At 45.2% G+C, this 20,667-nt stretch overlaps 1 protein-coding gene across 1 annotated transcript; it reads left to right on the forward strand.

Annotated features, from left to right (window-relative positions):
- The first annotated feature begins 5,993 nt into the window (after positions 1-5,993).
- On the forward strand, positions 5,994-15,448 carry LOC142469243 (gonadotropin-releasing hormone II receptor-like). The gene is made up of 3 exons (XM_075576197.1): positions 5,994-6,542; positions 9,402-9,606; positions 14,801-15,448. Exons 1-3 carry the CDS (start codon positions 6,000-6,002, stop codon positions 15,277-15,279), a joined length of 1,227 nt encoding a protein of 408 aa, XP_075432312.1. The 5' UTR covers positions 5,994-5,999; the 3' UTR covers positions 15,280-15,448.
- The last annotated feature ends 5,219 nt before the right edge of the window (positions 15,449-20,667 follow it).

Genomic DNA, 20,667 nt, shown 5'->3' on the forward strand with positions numbered 1-20,667 from the left:
TGTACAGTATGTATGTATGTGTGTGTGTATGTATGTATGTACAGGCAGTCCTCGTTTTACAACGCTTCGCTTTACAACGAATGGCTTATCCAACGCTATGCAATGCATACCTATATTCATTTTTACAACGCCAAAACGGCTTATCCAACGCTCTTATGAGGCTTTGCAAAGTTGTTTATGTGTATATTATATATTATAATTATATATTATATATTATATAATATTATGTTATACTATATAATATATTATTATATTTGATGTTATATTATATATATAATACAATATATTCACTATATAATTTATGTGTGTGCTGCGTATCTCATTGCCTGCATAAAATATTTGGTGTATTTTAGTGTTAAAAATGCCTTCAGGAGGAGAGCCTGGGGACCTGTTGCACATGCTGGGGACCTGTTGCACATGCTGGGGACTTGTTGCACATGCTGTGGTCTTGCGCCTGATCTGGGAACAAATTCAGATTTGGTAAAGAGGATTTTGGGCCTCGAAATTCCTCTGGATCCTTGGTTATTCTTATTAAATAAACCACTGGAGGGCCTGTCGAGAGCAGGGAATAAATTAGTCGCCCATTTTGCGACGGCAATGAGGTGTGAGACAGCGGCATTGTGGAAACAAAACGCAATCCCATCGATACAGAAGATTCGCAACAGAATTTGGTTCGTCTGCCAGATGGAGAAATTGACAAACTTGGTCAATGACACTGGCTCAAATTTTCAAAAAGTCTGGTTCCCGTGGCTGGCGCAAACCGACATCACGGGGTGAGCAATGCCACCATTTGGCTGTGATAGCGATAGGTGAGTTCTCCTTTGACGAATAGCAGTAACCATAGAACGACGACAGACGAGACAGATAGAGGCTACCAAAGTCCCAGATGAAGTGGTCAGAAAGGACACGCGCGGAACTTGTAAAGTGAGTGGAAACCCCTACAAGGGGACGGCAAACCAGGGGAGGCCGCGGTCCCCAGAAGAACCAGCTGTTGTGAGATCAGGGTTTCCCTTCCCCCGCCCCCCCCCCCCCTCTCTCCTTATGTGTCGTCATCCCCCCCCCCCCTCCCTGAGTCTATGGTCAGTGTGTTTATTTGTGAGTTTGTTTGGTAGCACATATTGCAGAAAGGATGAACCATGTTATAAAATGTATTACAACTGCTGTATCTTTGAAAAAATGAATAAAATACAAAGTTGAAAAAAAAAATGCCTTCAGGAACGGAACCTTTCATTTAAACAGTGTTCCTGTGTGAAAACGTGTTTCGCTTTAAGACGTTTCGCTATCCAACGCCATTTTGAGTAACGCATTGTGTCGGATAACCGAGGACTGCCTGTATGTATGTATGTATTTATGTATGTATGCATGTACTGTATGTATATATGTATGTGTGTGTGTATGTATGTATGCACTGTATGTACAGTATGTATGTATGTATGTATGTGTATGTATGCATGTACTGTATGTACAGTATGTATGTATGTATGTATGTGTATGTATGTATTTATGTATGTATGTATGCATGTATGTGTGTATGTATGTATGTATGTATGTATGTATACATGTATGTGTGTATGTATTTATGTATGTATGCATGTGTGTATGTATGTATATCTTTATTTATCAAATGTTTCACCAGGAAGTAATATAGTATTGTATTGTATTGTATTGTATGTCTTTATTTATATAACGCCATTAATGTACTTAGCGCTTCACAGTAGTAATACACGTGGTAATCAAATAAATAACAGATAATATAAACAGGTCATAGGAATAAGTGCTTCAGACATAAAAGTAACATTAAGGAAGAGGCGTCCCTGCCCCGAGGAGCTTACAGTCTAATTGGTAGGTAGGGAGAACGTACAGAGACAGTAGGAGGGAGTTCTGGTAAGTGCGTCTGCAGGGGGCCAAGCTATATGTGTCATGTGTCCAGTATAATCCACAGTGCTATTCATATGCTTCTTTAAGCAAGTGTGTGTTAAGGTGGGTCTTAAAGGTGGATAGAGAGGGTGCTAGTCGGGTATTGAAGGGAAGGGCATTCCAGAGGTGCGGGGCAGTCAGTGAGAAAGGTTTAAGGCGGGAGAGGGCTTTAGATAAAAAGGGGGTAGAAAGAAGACATCCTTGAGAAGAACGCAAGAGTCGGGATGGTGCATAGCGAGAAATTAGGGCTGAGATGTAAGGAGGGGCAGAAGAGTGTAAAGCTTTAAAAGTGAGGAGGAGAATCGAGTGTGTGATACAGGATTTGATTGGAAGCCAGGAGAGGGATTTCGGCAGGGGAGACGCTGAGACAGATTTAGGAAAGAGCAGAGCGATTCTGGGAGCAGCGTTTAGGATAGATTGTAGGGGGGACAGGTGAGAGGCAGGAAGGCCGGACAGCAGGAGGTTACAGTAATCAAGACGGGAGAGAATGAGGGCCTGAGTCAGAGTTTTAGCAGTCGAGCAACAAAGAAACGGGCGTATCTTATATAGTGAGAGTTACCTCTCGTTTTCACGTATGTCCTGGGCACAGAGTTATGGTGACAAATACATAGTTACATTAAATGAGCAGTGTTATACAGTATATATGGTATATCTTTATTTATATAGCGTCATCTTCAGGTACGTAGCACGTCACAGCAGTAATACACGTGACATAATAATATAACATATAGCGGGAATAGGCGCCTCAGACATGAGAGTAACAATAGAAAAGGGAGACCGTGCCCCGAAGAGCTTACAATCGATGTGGTCAGCAGGGAGAATGCACAGAAGGGGGGAGGAGTGCTGGAGTTTGATCTGTGCTACAGATTTTATTCAGCACTAAACTAGCAACCAGGATTTAAGAGAATAAAAATAATATATGTATATAATATCATTTTTTACAATACATTGTTCAAAATATAATTAAAAACTATTAGGTAAAGTGTAGAGGTTTTGCAGGTTATTATAGCCTAATAAGGACATTAGCACCTTGTGGCACCTCCACAAGCAGAGGCTCAGCTGGGAAGCACAATGGGAACTGAAGCTGAAGTGCAGGGACATGGGTGGGGGAGGATTGCCTGACAGATGAAGGCTCAGCTGGCATGGAACATGAGCTATTGGGCTTCTGCAGTTAGGAGGGACCTGCACTGGGTCTTCCTTCCCTGTCTATTTCTCATGGATTGTTCTTAAAGGTTAGTGAAGAGAATTGTTCATCTATCTTTTATTCTTCACGTGCTGTGTTTTCCATCAACTGACTTCCACCTTCTTTCACATCACCTCCAGGAGAGCACTGAGAGCAGCACTGAGCACACTGAGAGCAGCAGAGAGTACACAGAGAGCAGCACTGAGCACACTGAGAGCAGAGAGCAGCACTGAGCAGCGCAGAGAGCAAAGTAGGTGTTGTAGTGGATATTGTGAATGAATACAAGCTGCATTTGGCTGGTGTGTGTTTGTGTTTGTGTGTTTGTGTGTGTGTGTGTGTGTTATATATATATATATATATATATATATATATATATATATATATATAAAATGTCTGTGTGTGTGTGTGTGTGTGTGTGTGTGTGTGTGTGTGTATATATATATGCGTGTATCTGTGTGTGTGTGTGTGTGTGTGTGTGTGTGTGTGTGTGTGTGTGTGTGTGTGTGTGTGTGTGTGTGTGTGTATATATATATATATATATATATATGTCTGTGTGTGTGTCTGTGTGTGTGTGTATATATATATATATATATATATATATATATATATATATATATATATATATATATATATATATAACGTCTGTGTGTGTGTGTATGTGTGTGTGTGTGTGTCTTTGTGTATCTGTGTGTATTTGTTAATATGATATCTCTATCTACTCGTGTGAATTACTTTGTAGTTCCTTGCACACAGTGAATCTCTGTTGTATGCATTGTGCAGCTGCTTGTATAAGAGCACATACTGTATGAACATTACTGAGTGCATGGTGAGTGCTTTATTTGTTCCTAGATGTAAGCGTTTATATTGTATTATGTTTGCAAATGTTAATACCGTATATTAAAAGGTTAATTTTTTCCAGGCTGAATATTTAAATGCACCGAACATGTTTAATCAAGTGGCACCCTGAATTCTGTGTGTGGTCCATATTGTGTTTCCCTTTGCCTTATCCTTTATATCCTCTGCTGCTTTCCTTGCACTTCTCTGTCCTAACAATGGCCCAGGTGAGCGAGAGCACGCTGTGCACCTGAGGCAGCAGGCTGGGATTAGCATTACAATGGGGCTAAAAGCACCTTTCTTGGAGCATCAAAGTCGTGCACATTTTGATCATTTTTATTGCCGGGAAAGGTACCATTTATTTGCTCCTAAAATGCCCGGGCAACGTCTTTATTGTATCCAAGATATGTGAAGGTTTTTTTCTGATATGTCAGTGCTGCAGTTATTAGCAGCAATTTATAGCAAATAAAGGCAGCCTCTTATAAACCGGTTCTCAGGATAGCTGCTGGATGGACTTGTTACCGCCAGGTACAGACTTCTCACCAGCATGATACATTTGTTTGAACGAAGGCAGGATTCATTATTAGAGGCTGTATTAATAATTGTGTTAGTGGATAACCGCCTTGCCCATTACAGTGCATGAAAAATCCCAAGCCAAATGCATGCCCAGGGTGGGACTTCACAAGGAGTTTCCCAGTCTGCGTGAACAGAATCGCCAATGTACATGTGGTTTATTGTAGTGTACATGAAATGGGAATACCTTTGGTGGCAAAACGTGTCCCCTTTAGTAATAGAGCGGCAGTCAGTAACATGTAATGTGTTGCAGAGACCTCCAGCTCTGGAAGATCTAAAGATAACCCCACATAGCATCTATACTCAATGCAACAGCTTTAAGTGTGTGTGTATGTATATATATAGTGATCAAATTATATAATTATATTATTATATATAGTGATCAAATTATATAATTATATTATTATATTATTATATATATATATATTATATAATTTGATCACTACACACAATGTTACACAATTCTGAGATGCAGCTGTAATAAAGGTGGAAAAGTTGGCTAGTGGTTAACTCTTTAGCTGTCAGGGAGCTCAATGTTTTGCTATGTATTGCTGGGCCCTTTGGCAGCAATGTTATTAAGGTGCTGAATCCTGAAGTGGGAGACCCAGAGTAAGAACCTGATAGCACCGCTGTGTGCCCTCGTGCAGCCCACCTTATCCCCAAGTCATTGAGATGCTAACATTGGCAGCTCACGTATAGGAATGTATTGTGCCGGTTGGATTTCCCATGTACTCTGCTGGGTGTGTTGGTCGCTTTTCCAGAAGGTTATTGCTCCGGCTGCCATGATATATTGGGAAGGATATTCTCTGATATTTGGCGTGATCACCGCCATTGAATCCTATTTAAACTCTGTGATGTTCTGTGTTCAAACTTGATAGGTTTTGTTATGAGCAACGAAGTCTGCTAACTTTGGATATTCCTCAAGAGAAATGTATTGTTTGGCTAAAGTGGATTAAAGCTGCCGTTTAAATTTATTTTTATTTTTTTTCCGTTCAATATGTGGATCAATACAATCTGCACAGTGACAAGTGATTAGCTAAGCTGCAGATCGATACGTTCTCCTGTAATCGATCGCTTGCTCAGGGTTATTTCATTCAGTTCTCGCACAGCATTCTGGGCAATGTAGTCCTGGAATATGATTGACTGGGCAGTTACTAGATACAATTGGTGCACTGCTAGAGAGAGGGCGGGGCTCAAGAGCCAGAGCCTATCAGAAGGGGCGGGGGGGCTGTCACTTTGGAAATGCTTCCTACATTAGAAACATTAAAAATGTCTTTAAAACTTTTTTTTTCATTTGTTAAATGCTTCAAGTATTTTCTCACAGTACAGAACTGATTTATTAAAAAAAACACACATGTCGGATATTTCTTGAACTGCTGCTTTAAACCAGGACTCACAATGAGATTCCTTTAGCACCTGCGATTGTTTTTCTAAAAGCTTTTAAAGTATCTCAACTTCTGTAAAAAAAAGTAATCTTCTCCTATCTCCAGAAATGAATGTTACTAAAGAGCTGAACAGCATCAACTGCAGCAATGTGCGATGGGCCAGCAGCACGTGTGGACTGGACCCAAACAGGTCCTCATCAGATGCATCTCGAGCCCATTTCCAGCTGCCCACATTCTCGCCTGCTGCTAAAGCGCGCGTCAGCATCACGTTTGTTATTTTTGCTGTGTCGGCTTTTTGCAATTTGGCTGTGCTATGGGCAGCTGCCCGCACCAGCCGTAAGAAAAGGTCTCATGTGCGAGTCCTAATCCTTAACCTCACCACGGCAGATCTCCTTGTGACTTTTGTGGTCATGCCACTGGATGCTATTTGGAATATCACGGTGCAGTGGATAGCTGGGGACATCGCCTGTAGGATCCTCATGTTTCTGAAGCTTCTCGCCATGTATTCATGCGCCTTCGTCACTGTGGTGATCAGTGTGGATCGGCAGTCTGCCATCCTCAACCCGCTGGCCATCAGCGAGGCGAAGAAAAAGAACAAGATAATGCTGTCTGCAGCCTGGCTCATGAGTGTCATGCTGTCTTTGCCACAGGTATATTCTGCACATTTATTATATTTAAGACGCTACAAACTCATTACTAGCTGTGTGCACTTGGTCGTCATGGTACGTTGCTAAAGGCGTCTCCATAGATATCTGTAATAAAACAGCATTGATCTCAGCTGTACATTACAGAACTTCTACAAGTATTGATCGCTAGTTTAGAAGAGAAGCCGCTAGAAATACATTGCGGAACAATCATGAACCAGGTGCCGGGAGTAACCGTTTTATAGACCTGAATCATATTCGTTTGCACCAGAACAATGCTTTTATACCCGAGTTAGAAGGAACAATGCTTTTATACCCGAGTTAGAAGGAACAATGCTTTTATACCCGAGTTAGAAGGAACAATGCTTTTATACCCGAGTTAGAAGGAACAATGCTTTTATACCCGAGTTAGAAGGAACAATGCTTTTATACCCGAGTTAGAAGGAACAATGCTTTTATACCCGAGTTAGAAGGAACAATGCTTTTATACCCGAGTTAGAAGGAACAATGCTTTTATACCCGAGTTAGGGGCCTATGCAGAGAGCAGCGCTATTTCGAAATTCGCCATTTTTTGGAGAAAATCGCGCAGAAAGCAGCAGAAAATGGCGAGTTCCGAAAAACGCGCCAATTTTTCTTTTCTATTTGTAAAACTCGCCTCGCGGCTGGCGAGAACCTCAATCTCGCCAGTTTTAAAAATATCCGTATGCAGAGAGGCGCGAACGGCATCTAGCGGCTGTTCGCGCCAATAAAATGGCGCGATTGTCTCCGTTTTGCCTCGCCAAAAAAAACTGCCGCTCGCGGCCATTGCAAAGGGAAAAAAAAAGGCGCGAATTTGTTTTAACACATTTCTGAAGCGCGCATCTCGCCAATTTAAACTCGCCACACGCATCCATGTTAAACATAGCAGAATTCGCACTTTTCTGCATATGGAGATTAAAACTCTCCAAAAAAGCTACTTTTTAATAAATTCGCCAATTTTAAAATTCGCTGCTCTCTGCATAGGCCCCATTGAAGGAACAATGCTTTTATACCCGAGTTAGAAGGAACAATGCTTTTATACCCGAGTTAGAAGGAACAATGCTTTTATACCCGAGTTAGAAGGAACAATGCTTTTATACCCGAGTTAGAAGGAACAATGCTTTTATACCCGAGTTAGGGGCCTATGCAGAGAGCAGCGCTATTTCGAAATTCGCCATTTTTTGGAGAAAATCGCGCAGAAAGCAGCAGAAAATGGCGAGTTCCGAAAAACGCGCCAATTTTTCTTTTCTATTTGTAAAACTCGCCTCGCGGCTGGCGAGAACCTCAATCTCGCCAGTTTTAAAAATATCCGTATGCAGAGAGGCGCGAACGGCATCTAGCGGCTGTTCGCGCCAATAAAATGGCGCGATTGTCTCCGTTTTGCCTCGCCAAAAAAAACTGCCGCTCGCGGCCATTGCAAAGGGAAAAAAAAAGGCGCGAATTTGTTTTAACACATTTCTGAAGCGCGCATCTCGCCAATTTAAACTCGCCACACGCATCCATGTTAAACATAGCAGAATTCGCACTTTTCTGCATATGGAGATTAAAACTCTCCAAAAAAGCTACTTTTTAATAAATTCGCCAATTTTAAAATTCGCTGCTCTCTGCATAGGCCCCATTGAAGGAACAATGCTTTTATACCCGAGTTAGAAGGAACAATGCTTTTATACCCGAGTTAGAAGGAACAATGCTTTTATACCCGAGTTAGAAGGAACAATGCTTTTATACCCAAGTTAGAAGGAACAATGCTTTTATACAAGAGTTAAAAGGAACAATGCTTTTATTCCCGAGTTAGAAGGAACAATGCTTTTATACCCGAGTTAGAAGGAACAATGCTTTTATACCCGAGTTAGAAGGAACAATGCTTTTATACCCGAGTTAGAAGGAACAATGCATAATCAGTTTTTCATTTTGAGTCAGTGAAATTAGAGAGTTGCTGGACAGGGTAACAAAAAGGTTACAAAAATCTCAGTTGGTAAAAGACATTCAGAGATTGACATTTTACTGTACAAATAATGCATTATTATCTGAGTAATAAGTATTATATGTAATGTTCTATAGACATTCAGTTGCATGCATTTAAATCAGAATGATGCGCAGCAGAAGCATGATGTGTGAAAGGTTATGTTATTCCATTTAGGCTAAAGGAATGTAAGGAAGTACTTATTCACAGAAAGGGTGCTAGAGTCATGGAACAGCTTCCCAGCAGAGGTGGTAGGGGCTCATACAGTTAGGAAATTCAACTACACCTGGGATAGACATTAGCCTAAATCCGAAATACAAAAGAAAGCCCCAGGGATCTGTATGGCTCAGGGCCGTCTTAACAGCATTATCGGCCCCGGGCAGAGCCGTGCACTGGGGGGGTGAGCGCGTCGGGGGGGAGGGGGGGAGAGAGGGCACTGGGCCCGGCCCACACAACCCCTCACAGGAATAAACATGTTAATTGCCCCCGGGGAAACCGTTACAATATTCTGCGTCCATAACATTGCACGCAATAAAAACGCCGACATTTCTCTCGCGAATGCAGACACGCCGACTCTCCGCTGCAAGTCGTCATTTTCTCCTTCTACCGAGTTAGCGGAGATTTGAATGTTGAGGCGGGTGATCGGAAAATGAGTGTTAAATTCTGGTCTGTGCATAGATTAGCGTGGGTCCCCCATGCTCGTGGGCCCCCCGGGTAACTGCCCAGCGTGCCCATGCGTTAAGACGGGGGACTACCTGCTACTTATCTGCTGTCACATTGTATGTTTCTATGTTACGAGTACATAGATTCAATCGTTTAAAAAAATGGTTAGAATTTGTTTGGTTTGGAAATGTTTCTGACTCACAGACGTTCTGTTTCTTTAGCTGTTTCTGTTTCACACCGTTACCATCACTGAGCCCCAAAATTTCACCCAGTGCACCACCCGAGGCAGCTTCCCCGAGCATTGGCAAGAAACCTGCTACAACATGGTGAGCTTCGTCTGCTTGTTCCTCCTGCCCCTGCTGATCATGATCTCCTGCTACTCAAGGATTCTGCTGGAGATCTCCAGACGTATGAGCAAGGGAACACGTGAGTTTTCATCACGCAAAGCATACTCTGTGTATTGAGCCTCTGCATGCCAGTATTCTTGCTATTACAGAGGTGTAACAATCAATTTAAGGAATTAACAGAGCAGTGTCACCTCTTTGGTCTCTTTTAGTAACGTCGGCAATGACTTTCCTATCCATGGTTGTTACCTTAGTTTATAGATATAGCCATCAAAACTATTATCGTATGGGACGCACTGTATGTGGCCATCACTAGCCAAGGCTTCCTGCGCTGCTCGTATGATTGAATTGTCATTGTTATCAAGAGAATATAACTTTGGTACATACACAAAACTGGCACTGCCGTTCTAAAGCGAGTGAACAACACGGTATTACAATTTATTTCCTTATTTCAAATTTGTTAAATGCTTTAATGTGTTCCAAGAAGCACTAACGAGTTACAGCAATGCAAAATACGTTATATATGACACAGTATTAACAACCAACAGCAAAACAATATGGTTACTATTACCATTCTCATAGTTTACTTATGAAGCGAGAACACATTCGGCAGCGCAGTACCGCGGAGGAACAGAAGCTACAGTAACTAGAATGACAAACAAATGAAAGGAAACTGATACAAAAGGTACTGAGATTCCTACTCAGGAAGGTTTGGGCCAGAGTAGCGACAAACAGTGTGAGACCGAGAGACCGCGAGAACGTGAGACCGCGAGAACGAGAGAACGTGAGACCGCGAGAATGTGAGACCGCGAGACCGCGAGAACGTGAGACCGCGAGACCATGAGACCGCGAGAACGTGAGGCCGCGAGAACGTGAGACCGCGAGAACGAGAGGCCGAGAGAACGTGAGACCGAGAGAACGTGAGACCGAGAGAACGTGAGACCGCGAGAACGAGAGGCCGAGAGAATGTGAGACCGAGAGAACGTGAGACCGAGAGAACGTGAGACCGAGAGAACGTGAGACTGCGAGACCGCGAGAACGCGAGACCGCGAGACCGCGAGAACGCGAGACCGCGAGAACGAGAGAACGCGAGACCGAGAGACCGAGAGACCGCGAGAACGTGAGAACGTGAGACCGCGAGAACGTGAGACCGCGAGAACGTGAGACCGAGAGACCGCGAGACCGTGAGAACGAGAGACCGCGAGAACGCGAGACCGCGAGAACGAGAGAACGCGAGGCCGCGAGAACGAGAGACCGCGAGAACGCGAGACCGAGAGAACGTGAGGCCGAGAGAACGCGAGAACGAGAGACCGAGAGAACGCGACGCCGAGAGAACGTGAGAACGAGAGACCGCGAGGCCGCGAGAACGCGAGGCCGCGAGAACGTGAGGCCAAGAGAACGTTAGAACGAGAGAACGAGAGAACGTGTATTCCTTAGGATTTTCTGTTTACAAGAAAAAAGAATATCAATCTATCACTGTACAAAAAGAATAGCAACAGTAGCTGTAACTACATAGATATTTGGGGCATAATCAGTAGTGGATTTACAAAACTGCCGCCCTTAGGCACTTAGCTGGTACCACCACCCTCCTCCTTCAGCGTCAAATGATGCTGTGACATCACACAGCATTGCGTTGCCAAGGTAATGTGACGTTGCGGCATCATGTGACGCTGAAGAAGGAGGAGCGCGGCGTGAAGGAAAAGGTAGGAACTTCAGAGGCCCCATTAAAAATCGGAGGCAAATTGATACATTCCATAAATAAACCATTGCGCTCCTAGAGACAAACCACACACTCACTCACCCACCCACTCACTCACCCACCCACTCACTCAGCAACTCAATCACTCACACTCAGAGGAATTCACAGTGAATATATATATATATATATATATATATATATATATCAGAAAATAGCCGTGTTAGTCCAGTTGCGATAGTGCAGAATAAATGAGTTCTTCAGTATTAGGTGATACCTTTTTTTTATTGGACTAACAATTTATGTCATAGGACCTAGTATTGCTTGACCTGAAGGAGAGGAGAACTCTCGAAAGCTTGTCCTATGACATAAATTGTTAGTCCAATAAAAAAGGTATCACCTAATACTGAAGAACTCATTTATTCTGAACTATATATATATATACTGTATATATATATATATATATATATACAGTGGTCGACAAATCACCAAAAAATCTACTCGCCGAACAAAAAAATCTACTCGCCACCTAGTAACACACGTGTGCTGCTTGGGCCAATAGGAGCTCGCCACGATGTTAAATCCACTCGCCCGGGGCATGCAAATGTATAGGTTTGTCGAACACTGTATATATATATATATATATATATATATATATATATATATACCAACTGTAAATATTACTGTATGTTCATTTGCATGTCTTAGACAGGTCTGCAACCCTGTCTTTCCCCATTATCACCCAGCATACAGCGCTTCCAGTGCAGCAAGGGATTCTGGGAAATGACATGCAAATGAGCACTCAGTGCCACCTTTTGTCTCAAGCTCGTATTACACAAGCAAATCGTCAAGCCAATGCATGCTGTTTTAAACACACACAATGGTTTTCATAGAATAAAACACTTTTGACAGTGACAAAACGCAAAGAAATTTCCCTTACAATGCGCGTGCTCGCCACACACACCTTTTTTTTGCTTGCATTTGTGTTAAATGTAAAACAAGTTTATACCACATCTGACATGGCGGGAATAAAGATGGAAGGGAGAAAGAAAAGAAAGAGTCTCGGAACATGAGAACATTATGCAAAAAGTCTAAGGAATAGGCAGCACTTAACAATGGTGTGAAAAAGTGTAGTGTGTGTGGTGCACAGCGGCAAGAACAGGTCATGTGGCAATAAAAAATTATGTTTATTCAAGCTGCATTAAAAAACGGTAAAGAGTACATCCCTCCTACGCGTTTCGTGCTGTTGGCACTTTATCAAGGAGTTGCCACATGACCTGTTCTTGCCGCTGTGCACCACACACTACACTTTTTCACATTCTTGGATCTCGGACGTGGCTGCACGCTTGAGGACCTGCAGGGAACCAACAGTGAGTACTCTTATATTTCATGGAATTCCCCAAGGAGAGGAGAATGGATGAGATCCTCACCTATATCTTCAGGGATTAATGTGTCAATTCGTGTGACATTGGAACTTGAGAACTGTATCCTTAATCATTATATTCCCCCGGTACGGTTACCTCTGCATATATGAATGGATATGAAGGGACATAGCATTTGTGCTCCTACAAAACCCTATATAGCACTTAACAATGGGACTGTGAAAGAGTAATGTGTCAGTGATGGTGCAACGGGAACAAGGAAAGACCCGAAATCCTACAAAAATAATCTTGTCCAAAATCCCAAAGGGGTTGCCAGTGCTGGGAATGTCTTTGGGATTTTGGACACGACAGTATGGAGTACAGTTTGGGCACCACTCCTTAGAAAAGACATTATGGAACTAGAGAGAGTGCAGAGAAGAGCCACCAAATGAAAGGGGATGGACATTCTAACTTATGAGGCGAGGCTAGCTAAATTAGATTTATTTACATTAGAAAAGAGGCGTCTAAGAGGGGATATGATAACTATATACAAATATATTCGGGGACAATACAGGAAGCTTTCAAAAGAACTATTCATCCCACGGGCAGTACAAAGGACTCGGGCCATCCCTTAAGGTTGGAGGAAAGGAGATTTCACCAGCAACAAAGGAAAGGGTTCTTTACAGTAAGGGCAGTTACTATGTGGGATTCATTACCCATGGAGACTGTGATGGCAGATACAATAGATTTGTTCAAAAAATGGTTGGACATCTTTTTAGAAAAGAAAGGTATACAGGGATATACCAAATAAGTAAACATGGGAAGGATGCTGATCCAGGGAATAATCCAATATTAGACATATGTTTTTTTTCTACCTCATCTACTATGTTACTATGCAACTATTTTGACAACTCGGACACATTAAAGGCAGGAAGCATAAGAATCTGTTAGCAGGTTTATTCTTACAGGCATAAAACATAAACAATAAAACAAAATGCTTAGCTCCTCTCTGAGCACTAACTACACAGTACCCATCTTGCCCCTAACTATCTCGAATGTCTACCACGCTTACCGGTTAAACAAACTCAGGGATAGCTGAATCACCGGCAGTGTAACAAAGGCAGACTAAATTGTCCTTACTTTAGGCTCCTGAGGTAAGTCCATTTCCTGTGCCAGGCACATCCTCTGGCCAGCTTGACTTCTTCCTAGCTCACCTCATTCATGGCTGCAGAGTTCTGTAGCTCCCAGGCGCACCCTTGTGGGCAGTCCACATAGCCTCTTGACCCATCTCTGCAGGTTCTGGAACAGGGACCCACTTCCTGCCTTTTAAAGCCCTGCTCTGGAGCTAATTGTCCACATCCTAGCACAGCGTACATCTAGGGTGTGATCTGCCTGCCTGCAGAGTGAGGGAGTTAACCCTTCACTCACACACTATGTAACTATGATACGTTATGATTAACTTCCAATCAGATCATCCTATTACTCCATATAATCACTTCACGATCGTGCACTAAAGGCATATTTGCCTTCACAATTATAACTGGTATGATATAAAAGGAATTATATCCATATAAATTGTAAATCATTTTATAATCAAGTAATATTTAGTCTTTATACTTACATAATTATCTCTGATATATTGTTTGTATTATTGGCAGCAAATGATTGTATAAAAGCAAATTTATTTGAAAGTGTTGACAGATATATTGGAAATGGGAATATTTATCTTAGTAGTTCTGATAAATTGTGTTTCACTGAAAGTAAAGAAAACATTTCATCGATGCAAATTAGCACCTTTTCCACGCTACACTGATACGCAATGGCGGATTTACCATTAGGCCCGATAGGCTTGGGCGTCAAAATTTCCGCCCCCATACACGGAGACCGCGCTCTCGGGCCTGATGGGAAGTTCCTGACCTGCTTCCTCCGCCTTCTTTCTGCAGCATCAAATGACACTGCGACATCACACGGCATCTCATTGCCATGGCAACATGACATCGTGGCAACGAGACGCCATGTGACAATGACGCTGTGATTTTGAAGAAGACGGAGGGCGGTAGCACGGAGGCGGCGGCACAAGGAAAGTGCCATGGGGTGTACGAGCTGGAAATCCGCCGCTGCTGAGATGCTTACTTTACCAGCGACACCTATATCTATCCTAGAGTTCATCTTCCTTGGTAGAAAACCTTTTATATGAAATGAAATGTTCTGTGTTTCAGTTTCTTCCAAAGAAGTGTACCTGCGACGCTCGAAGAACAACATCCCAAAAGCGCGGATGAGGACTCTAAAGATGAGCATTGTAATTGTCAGCTCTTTCATCATCTGTTGGACACCCTACTATCTCCTTGGGCTCTGGTACTGGTTCTACCCACAGACAATGGAGGAGAAGGTTTCACAGTCCTTAACACACATCCTTTTTATCTTTGGCCTAGTCAATGCCTGCTTGGATCCCATTACTTATGGACTTTTTACCATCCATTTTCGGAAAGGCCTTCAGCGCTGCTGTGGAGGGGGCAAAATGTTGTCCGACACTGACACCAGTTCATCCATGACGGGTTCCTTCCGCTGCTCGATGTCCTCATTTCGGGCAAGGAAGATGACTGTTTTGAACCAGGAGATGCAAGGAATGCAGGGATGCAGCAGCTCTCCAAGTAACCTGGAGTTCAGAACAAATGGCCTTAGCAGCAGCTGCCTCTGAGGCTAAATAAATGGACATTCAACTACTGGAGTTAAAGAGACTAGAAAACGATGTCTTCATCACATATACTGTAACAGTCACACAGACTATGGCACTGCTAAGGGAGATTCACTAATACAGGTCCCTAACAATGTGTTTTTAGAATAAGGCTTTTGTGTTGAGTCCCAGATCCGTGCGCAGCGGTGTAATTGCCCCAAGTTATTGAGAGGAGCTCATATTAAAACACTTCAAAATGCATATATGGTAAACATGTCACATTTCACAATAATGACCAGTGGGAGAGTCCTCTCATACAGAGGCGATGGGAGCTGACACTTCGGGAATCCTACTATCACTGACACTAAGTTCTAGTGCCCTGCTCTCTCATTACGTGTGTGTGTGTGTGTGTGTGTGTGTGTGTGTGTGTGTGTGTGTGTGTGTGTATTGCTTTTTTGGAGGGGATATAGTTTTATACTCTCAGAGTATCTGTGTTGCCAATATATCAAGTTCTACTCAATAATACTTGGCCAGTGGACACAATATGGCTATGAGGTCAGGCTCTGGAATTGCTCCGGCACCAATAGGAGATGTGACTTTGTACTGGGGACTCTGAGGCCATGTTTGTCACTTGTGTGTCACACTCACACTCTGACACAAAAAAACGCAAACATTTCAGAAACGAAGGGGTCCCTGGAGATTTGGAACAGCAGATCAGCTCTGGGGATCCCCTGGTTCAGGTACATAACTTTTTTTGTAAACAGGGGCTTCTGCTGTAAGTGATGGTGTGATGGAGACAGACCTATAGAAGTGATGGAGACAGACCTATAGAAGTGATGCTGTGATGGAGACAGGCCTATAGAAGTGATGCTGTGATGGAGACAGACCTATAGAAGTGATGTAGACAGGCCTATATAAGTGATGCTGTGATGGAGACAGCCCTATAGAAGTGATGCTGTGATGGAGACAGACCTATAGAACTGATGCTGTGACGGAGACAGACCTATAGAAGTGATGGAGACAGACCTATAGAAGTGATGGTGTGATGAAGACAGACCAATAGAAGTGATGGTGTGATGGAGACAGACCTATAGAAGTGATGGAGACAGACCTATAGAAGTGATGGTGTGATGGAGACAGACCTATAGAAGTGATGTAGACAGACCTATAGAAGTGATGTGTGATGGAGACAGCCATATAGAAGTGATGGTGTGATGGGGACAGACCTATAGCAGTGATGGTATGATGTAGACAGACCTATAGAAGTGATGGAGTCAGACCTATAGAAGTGATGGTGTGATGGGGTCAGACCTATAGAAGTGATGGTGTGATGGGGACAGACCTATAGAAGTGATGGAGTCAGACCTATAGAAGTGATGCTATGATGGAGACAGACCTGTAGAAGTGATGGTATGATGTAGACAGACCTATAGAAGTGATGGAGTCAGGCCTATAGAAGTGATGCTGTGATGGAGACAGACCTATAAAAGTGATGGTATGATGTAGACAGACCTATAGAAGTGATGGAGTCAGACCTATAGAAGTGATGCTATGATGGAGACAGACCTATAGAAGTGATGGTATGATGTAGACAGACCTATAGAAGTGATGGAGTCAGACCTATAGAAGTGATGCTGTGATGGAGACAGACCTATAGAAGTGATGCTGTGATGGAGACAGACCTATAGAAGTGATGGTATGATGTAGACAGACCTATAGAAGTGATGGAGTCAGACCTATAGAAGTGATGCTGTGATGGAGACAGACCTATAGAAGTGATGCTGTGATGGAGACAGACCTATAGAAGTGATGGAGACAGACCTATAGAAGTGACCCTACAGTTATGCACTAAAATCTGGCAGTCGTTTGCTTTTTAGATATTACATTGGCTTTACTTACGTAAGAACAGCTAATACTCTTTCCCTTCAAACTACATAAGGGAGAAATTATTTTCTGTGAGTAATTGTGTTAATTTCAGCCTAGAAGAGCGAATTATTTTTCAAACTTAAATGTCTCACTTTTAATACGTCGTTCCTGAGGTCACGCTGAAAGCCAAATTCATCACAATCAGCGCTGTCAACGAATCTTCCCGTCAAGCCCAATATAAGAAAAATATATTTCACCGCAAAAAGGCAGGTTCTGCTCCACAAGCGGTGCTATTGCACGAAGGTAAGGGGCACATCAGGATAAGACTCTCCTGACTTTAAATTTATTAAGACATGTCAACCTCACCGATTTTCCAGACGGTCACATGGTTAAGGTTTCTAGCCAGGAACTCCACACCAAGTGACGAGACCCTGCCACACTGTAGCAACCCACACAGTTAACCCCTCCTGGGCCCATTAACCTTTGAAGTAAATATAGTAATCCCAAAAGGGGTTACACAATGTTACTTTAAGGTACCTGTGTATGGTTAGGAAACATTAGGAAGACTTACTGTAAGCCCTTGTTTTTACACTATGGGGGTTGAACTCCCATTGACGGGATTCTGTACGTGGCACTATCCCAGTTTAATGAATAAGCCCACGTGTGTTTTGTCTTTTTCTGTCTGTCTTGCCCTGATTCTCTTGCTGTGTGGCGCTTGCTGAAGAACATATTAGTCTGATTATAATACAGCTGAACTCGCTGAGCAGGACGGAATCTATATCATTCCTGCCTTGAATCCCACAAATTGATCGTTCTTACAAGCCCATTTTTCATTGTCGTAGGAGTGACCCAACTGCACAATTAGCACCACTTTATTCTATGGTCGGTTTATGTCAATGATGTCAGATTTACAAGTGCTGTCCAGCCTGCCCTGCTGCTCTCTAGCACCGCACACACCGCTCGCTAGCACCGCACACACCGCTCGCTAGCACCGCACACACCGCTCTCTAGCACCACACACACCGCTCTCTAGCACCACACACACCGCTCTCTAGCACCGCACACACCGCTCGCTAGCACCGCACACACCGCTCGCTAGCACCGCACACACCGCTCTCTAGCACCACACACACCGCTCTCTAGCACCACACACACCGCTCTCTAGCACCGCACACACCGCTCGCTAGCACCGCACACACCGCTCTCTAGCACCGCACATACCGCTCTCTAGCACCGCACACACCGCTCGCTAGCACCACACACACCGCTCTCTAGCACCACACACACCGCTCTCTAGCACCGCACATACCGCTCGCTAGCACCGCACACACCGCTCGCTAGCACCGCACACACCGCTCGCTAGCACCGCACATACCGCTCTCTAGCACCGCACACACCGCTCTCTAGCACCACACACACCGCTCATACGCTCTCTAGCACCGCACACACCGCTCGCTAGCACCTCACACACCGCTCGCTAGCACCGCACACACCGCTCGCTAGCACCACACACACCGCTCTCTAGCACCACACACACCGCTCTCTAGCACCGCACATACCGCTCGCTAGCACCGCACACACCGCTCGCTAGCACCGCACACACCGCTCTCTAGCACCACACACACCGCTCATACGCTCTCTAGCACCGCACACACCGCTCGCTAGCACCGCACATACCGCTCTCTAGCACCACACACACCGCTCATACGCTCTCTAGCACCGCACATACCACTCTCTAGCACCGCACACACCGCTCATACCACTCTCTAGCACCGCACACACCGCTCGCTAGCACCACACATACCGCTCTCTAGAACCGCACACACCGCTCGCTAGCACCACACATACCGCTCTCTAGAACCGCACACACCGCTCTCTAGCACCGCACACACCGCTCTCGAGCACCACACACACCGCTCATACGCTCTCTAGCACCGCACACACCGCTCGCTAGCACCGCACACACCGCTCTCGAGCACCACACACACCGCACATACCGCTCTCTAGCACCGCACATACCGCTCTCTAGCACCGCACATACCGCTCTCTAGCACCGCACACACCACTCACTAGCACCGCTCATACGCTCTCTAGCACTGCACACAACCCTTGCTAGAACAGCACATACCGCTCTCTAGCACCGCACACACCGCTCACACCGCTCTCTAGCACCACACACACCGCTCATACGCTCTCTAGCACCGCACATACCGCTCTCTAGCACCGCACACACCGCTCTCTAGCACTACACACACCGCTCATACGCTCTCTAGCACCGCACACACCGCTCGCTAGCACCACACACACCGCTCTCTAGCACCACACACACCGCTCTCTAGCACCGCACACACCGCTCTCTAGCACCGCACACACTGCTCTCTAGCACCGCACACACCGCTCTCTAGCACCGCACACACCGCTCTCTAGCACCGCACATACCGCTCTCTAGCACCGCACACACCGCTCTCTAGCACCGCACACACCGCTCTCTAGCGCCACACACACCGCTCATACGCTCTCTAGCACCGCACACACCGCTCGCTAGCACCGCACATACCGCTCTCTAGCACCGCACACACCGCTCTCTAGCACCACACACACCGCTCATACGCTCTCTAGCACCGCACATACCGCTCTCTAGCACTGCACACAACGCTTGCTAGCACCGCACATACCGCTCTCTAGCACCGCACACACCGCTCATAGGCTCTAGCACCGCACATACCGCTCTCTAGCACCGCACACACCGCTCTCTAGCACCGCACACACCGCTCTCTAGCACCGCACACACCGCTCGCTAGCACCGCACATACCGCTCTCTAGCACCGCACATACCGCTCTCTAGCACCGCACACACCGCTCGCTAGCACCGCACACACCGCTCATACCGCTCTCTAGCACCGCACACACCGCTCTCTAGCACCGCACACACCGCTCTCTAGCACCGCACACACCGCTCTCTAGCACCGCACACACCGCTCTCTAGCACCGCACACACCGCTCTCTAGCACCGCACACACTGCTCTCTAGCACCGCACACACCGCTCGCTAGCACCGCACACACCGCTCATACCGCTCTCTAGCACCGCACACACCGCTCTCTAGCACCGCACACACCGCTCTCTAGCACCGCACACACCGCTCTCTAGCACCGCACACACCGCTCTCTAGCACCGCACACACCGCTCTCTAGCACCGCACACACTGCTCTCTAGCACCGCACACACCGCTCTCTAGCACCGCACACACCGCTCTCTAGCACCGCACACACCGCTCTCTAGCACCGCACACACCGCTCATACCACTCTCTAGCACCGCACACACCGCTCGCTAGCACCACACATACCGCTCTCTAGCACCGCACACACCGCTCTCTAGCACCGCACACACCGCTCTCTAGCACCACACACACCGCTCATACGCTCTCTAGCACCGCACACACCGCTCGCTAGCACCGCACATACCGCTCTCTAGCACCGCACATACCGCTCTCTAGCACCGCACACACCACTCACTAGCACCGCTCATACGCTCTCTAGCACTGCA

The sequence above is a fragment of the Ascaphus truei genome, chromosome 18, assembly GCF_040206685.1.
Source record: "Ascaphus truei isolate aAscTru1 chromosome 18, aAscTru1.hap1, whole genome shotgun sequence".
In the NCBI taxonomy this organism is placed as follows: domain Eukaryota; kingdom Metazoa; phylum Chordata; class Amphibia; order Anura; family Ascaphidae; genus Ascaphus; species Ascaphus truei.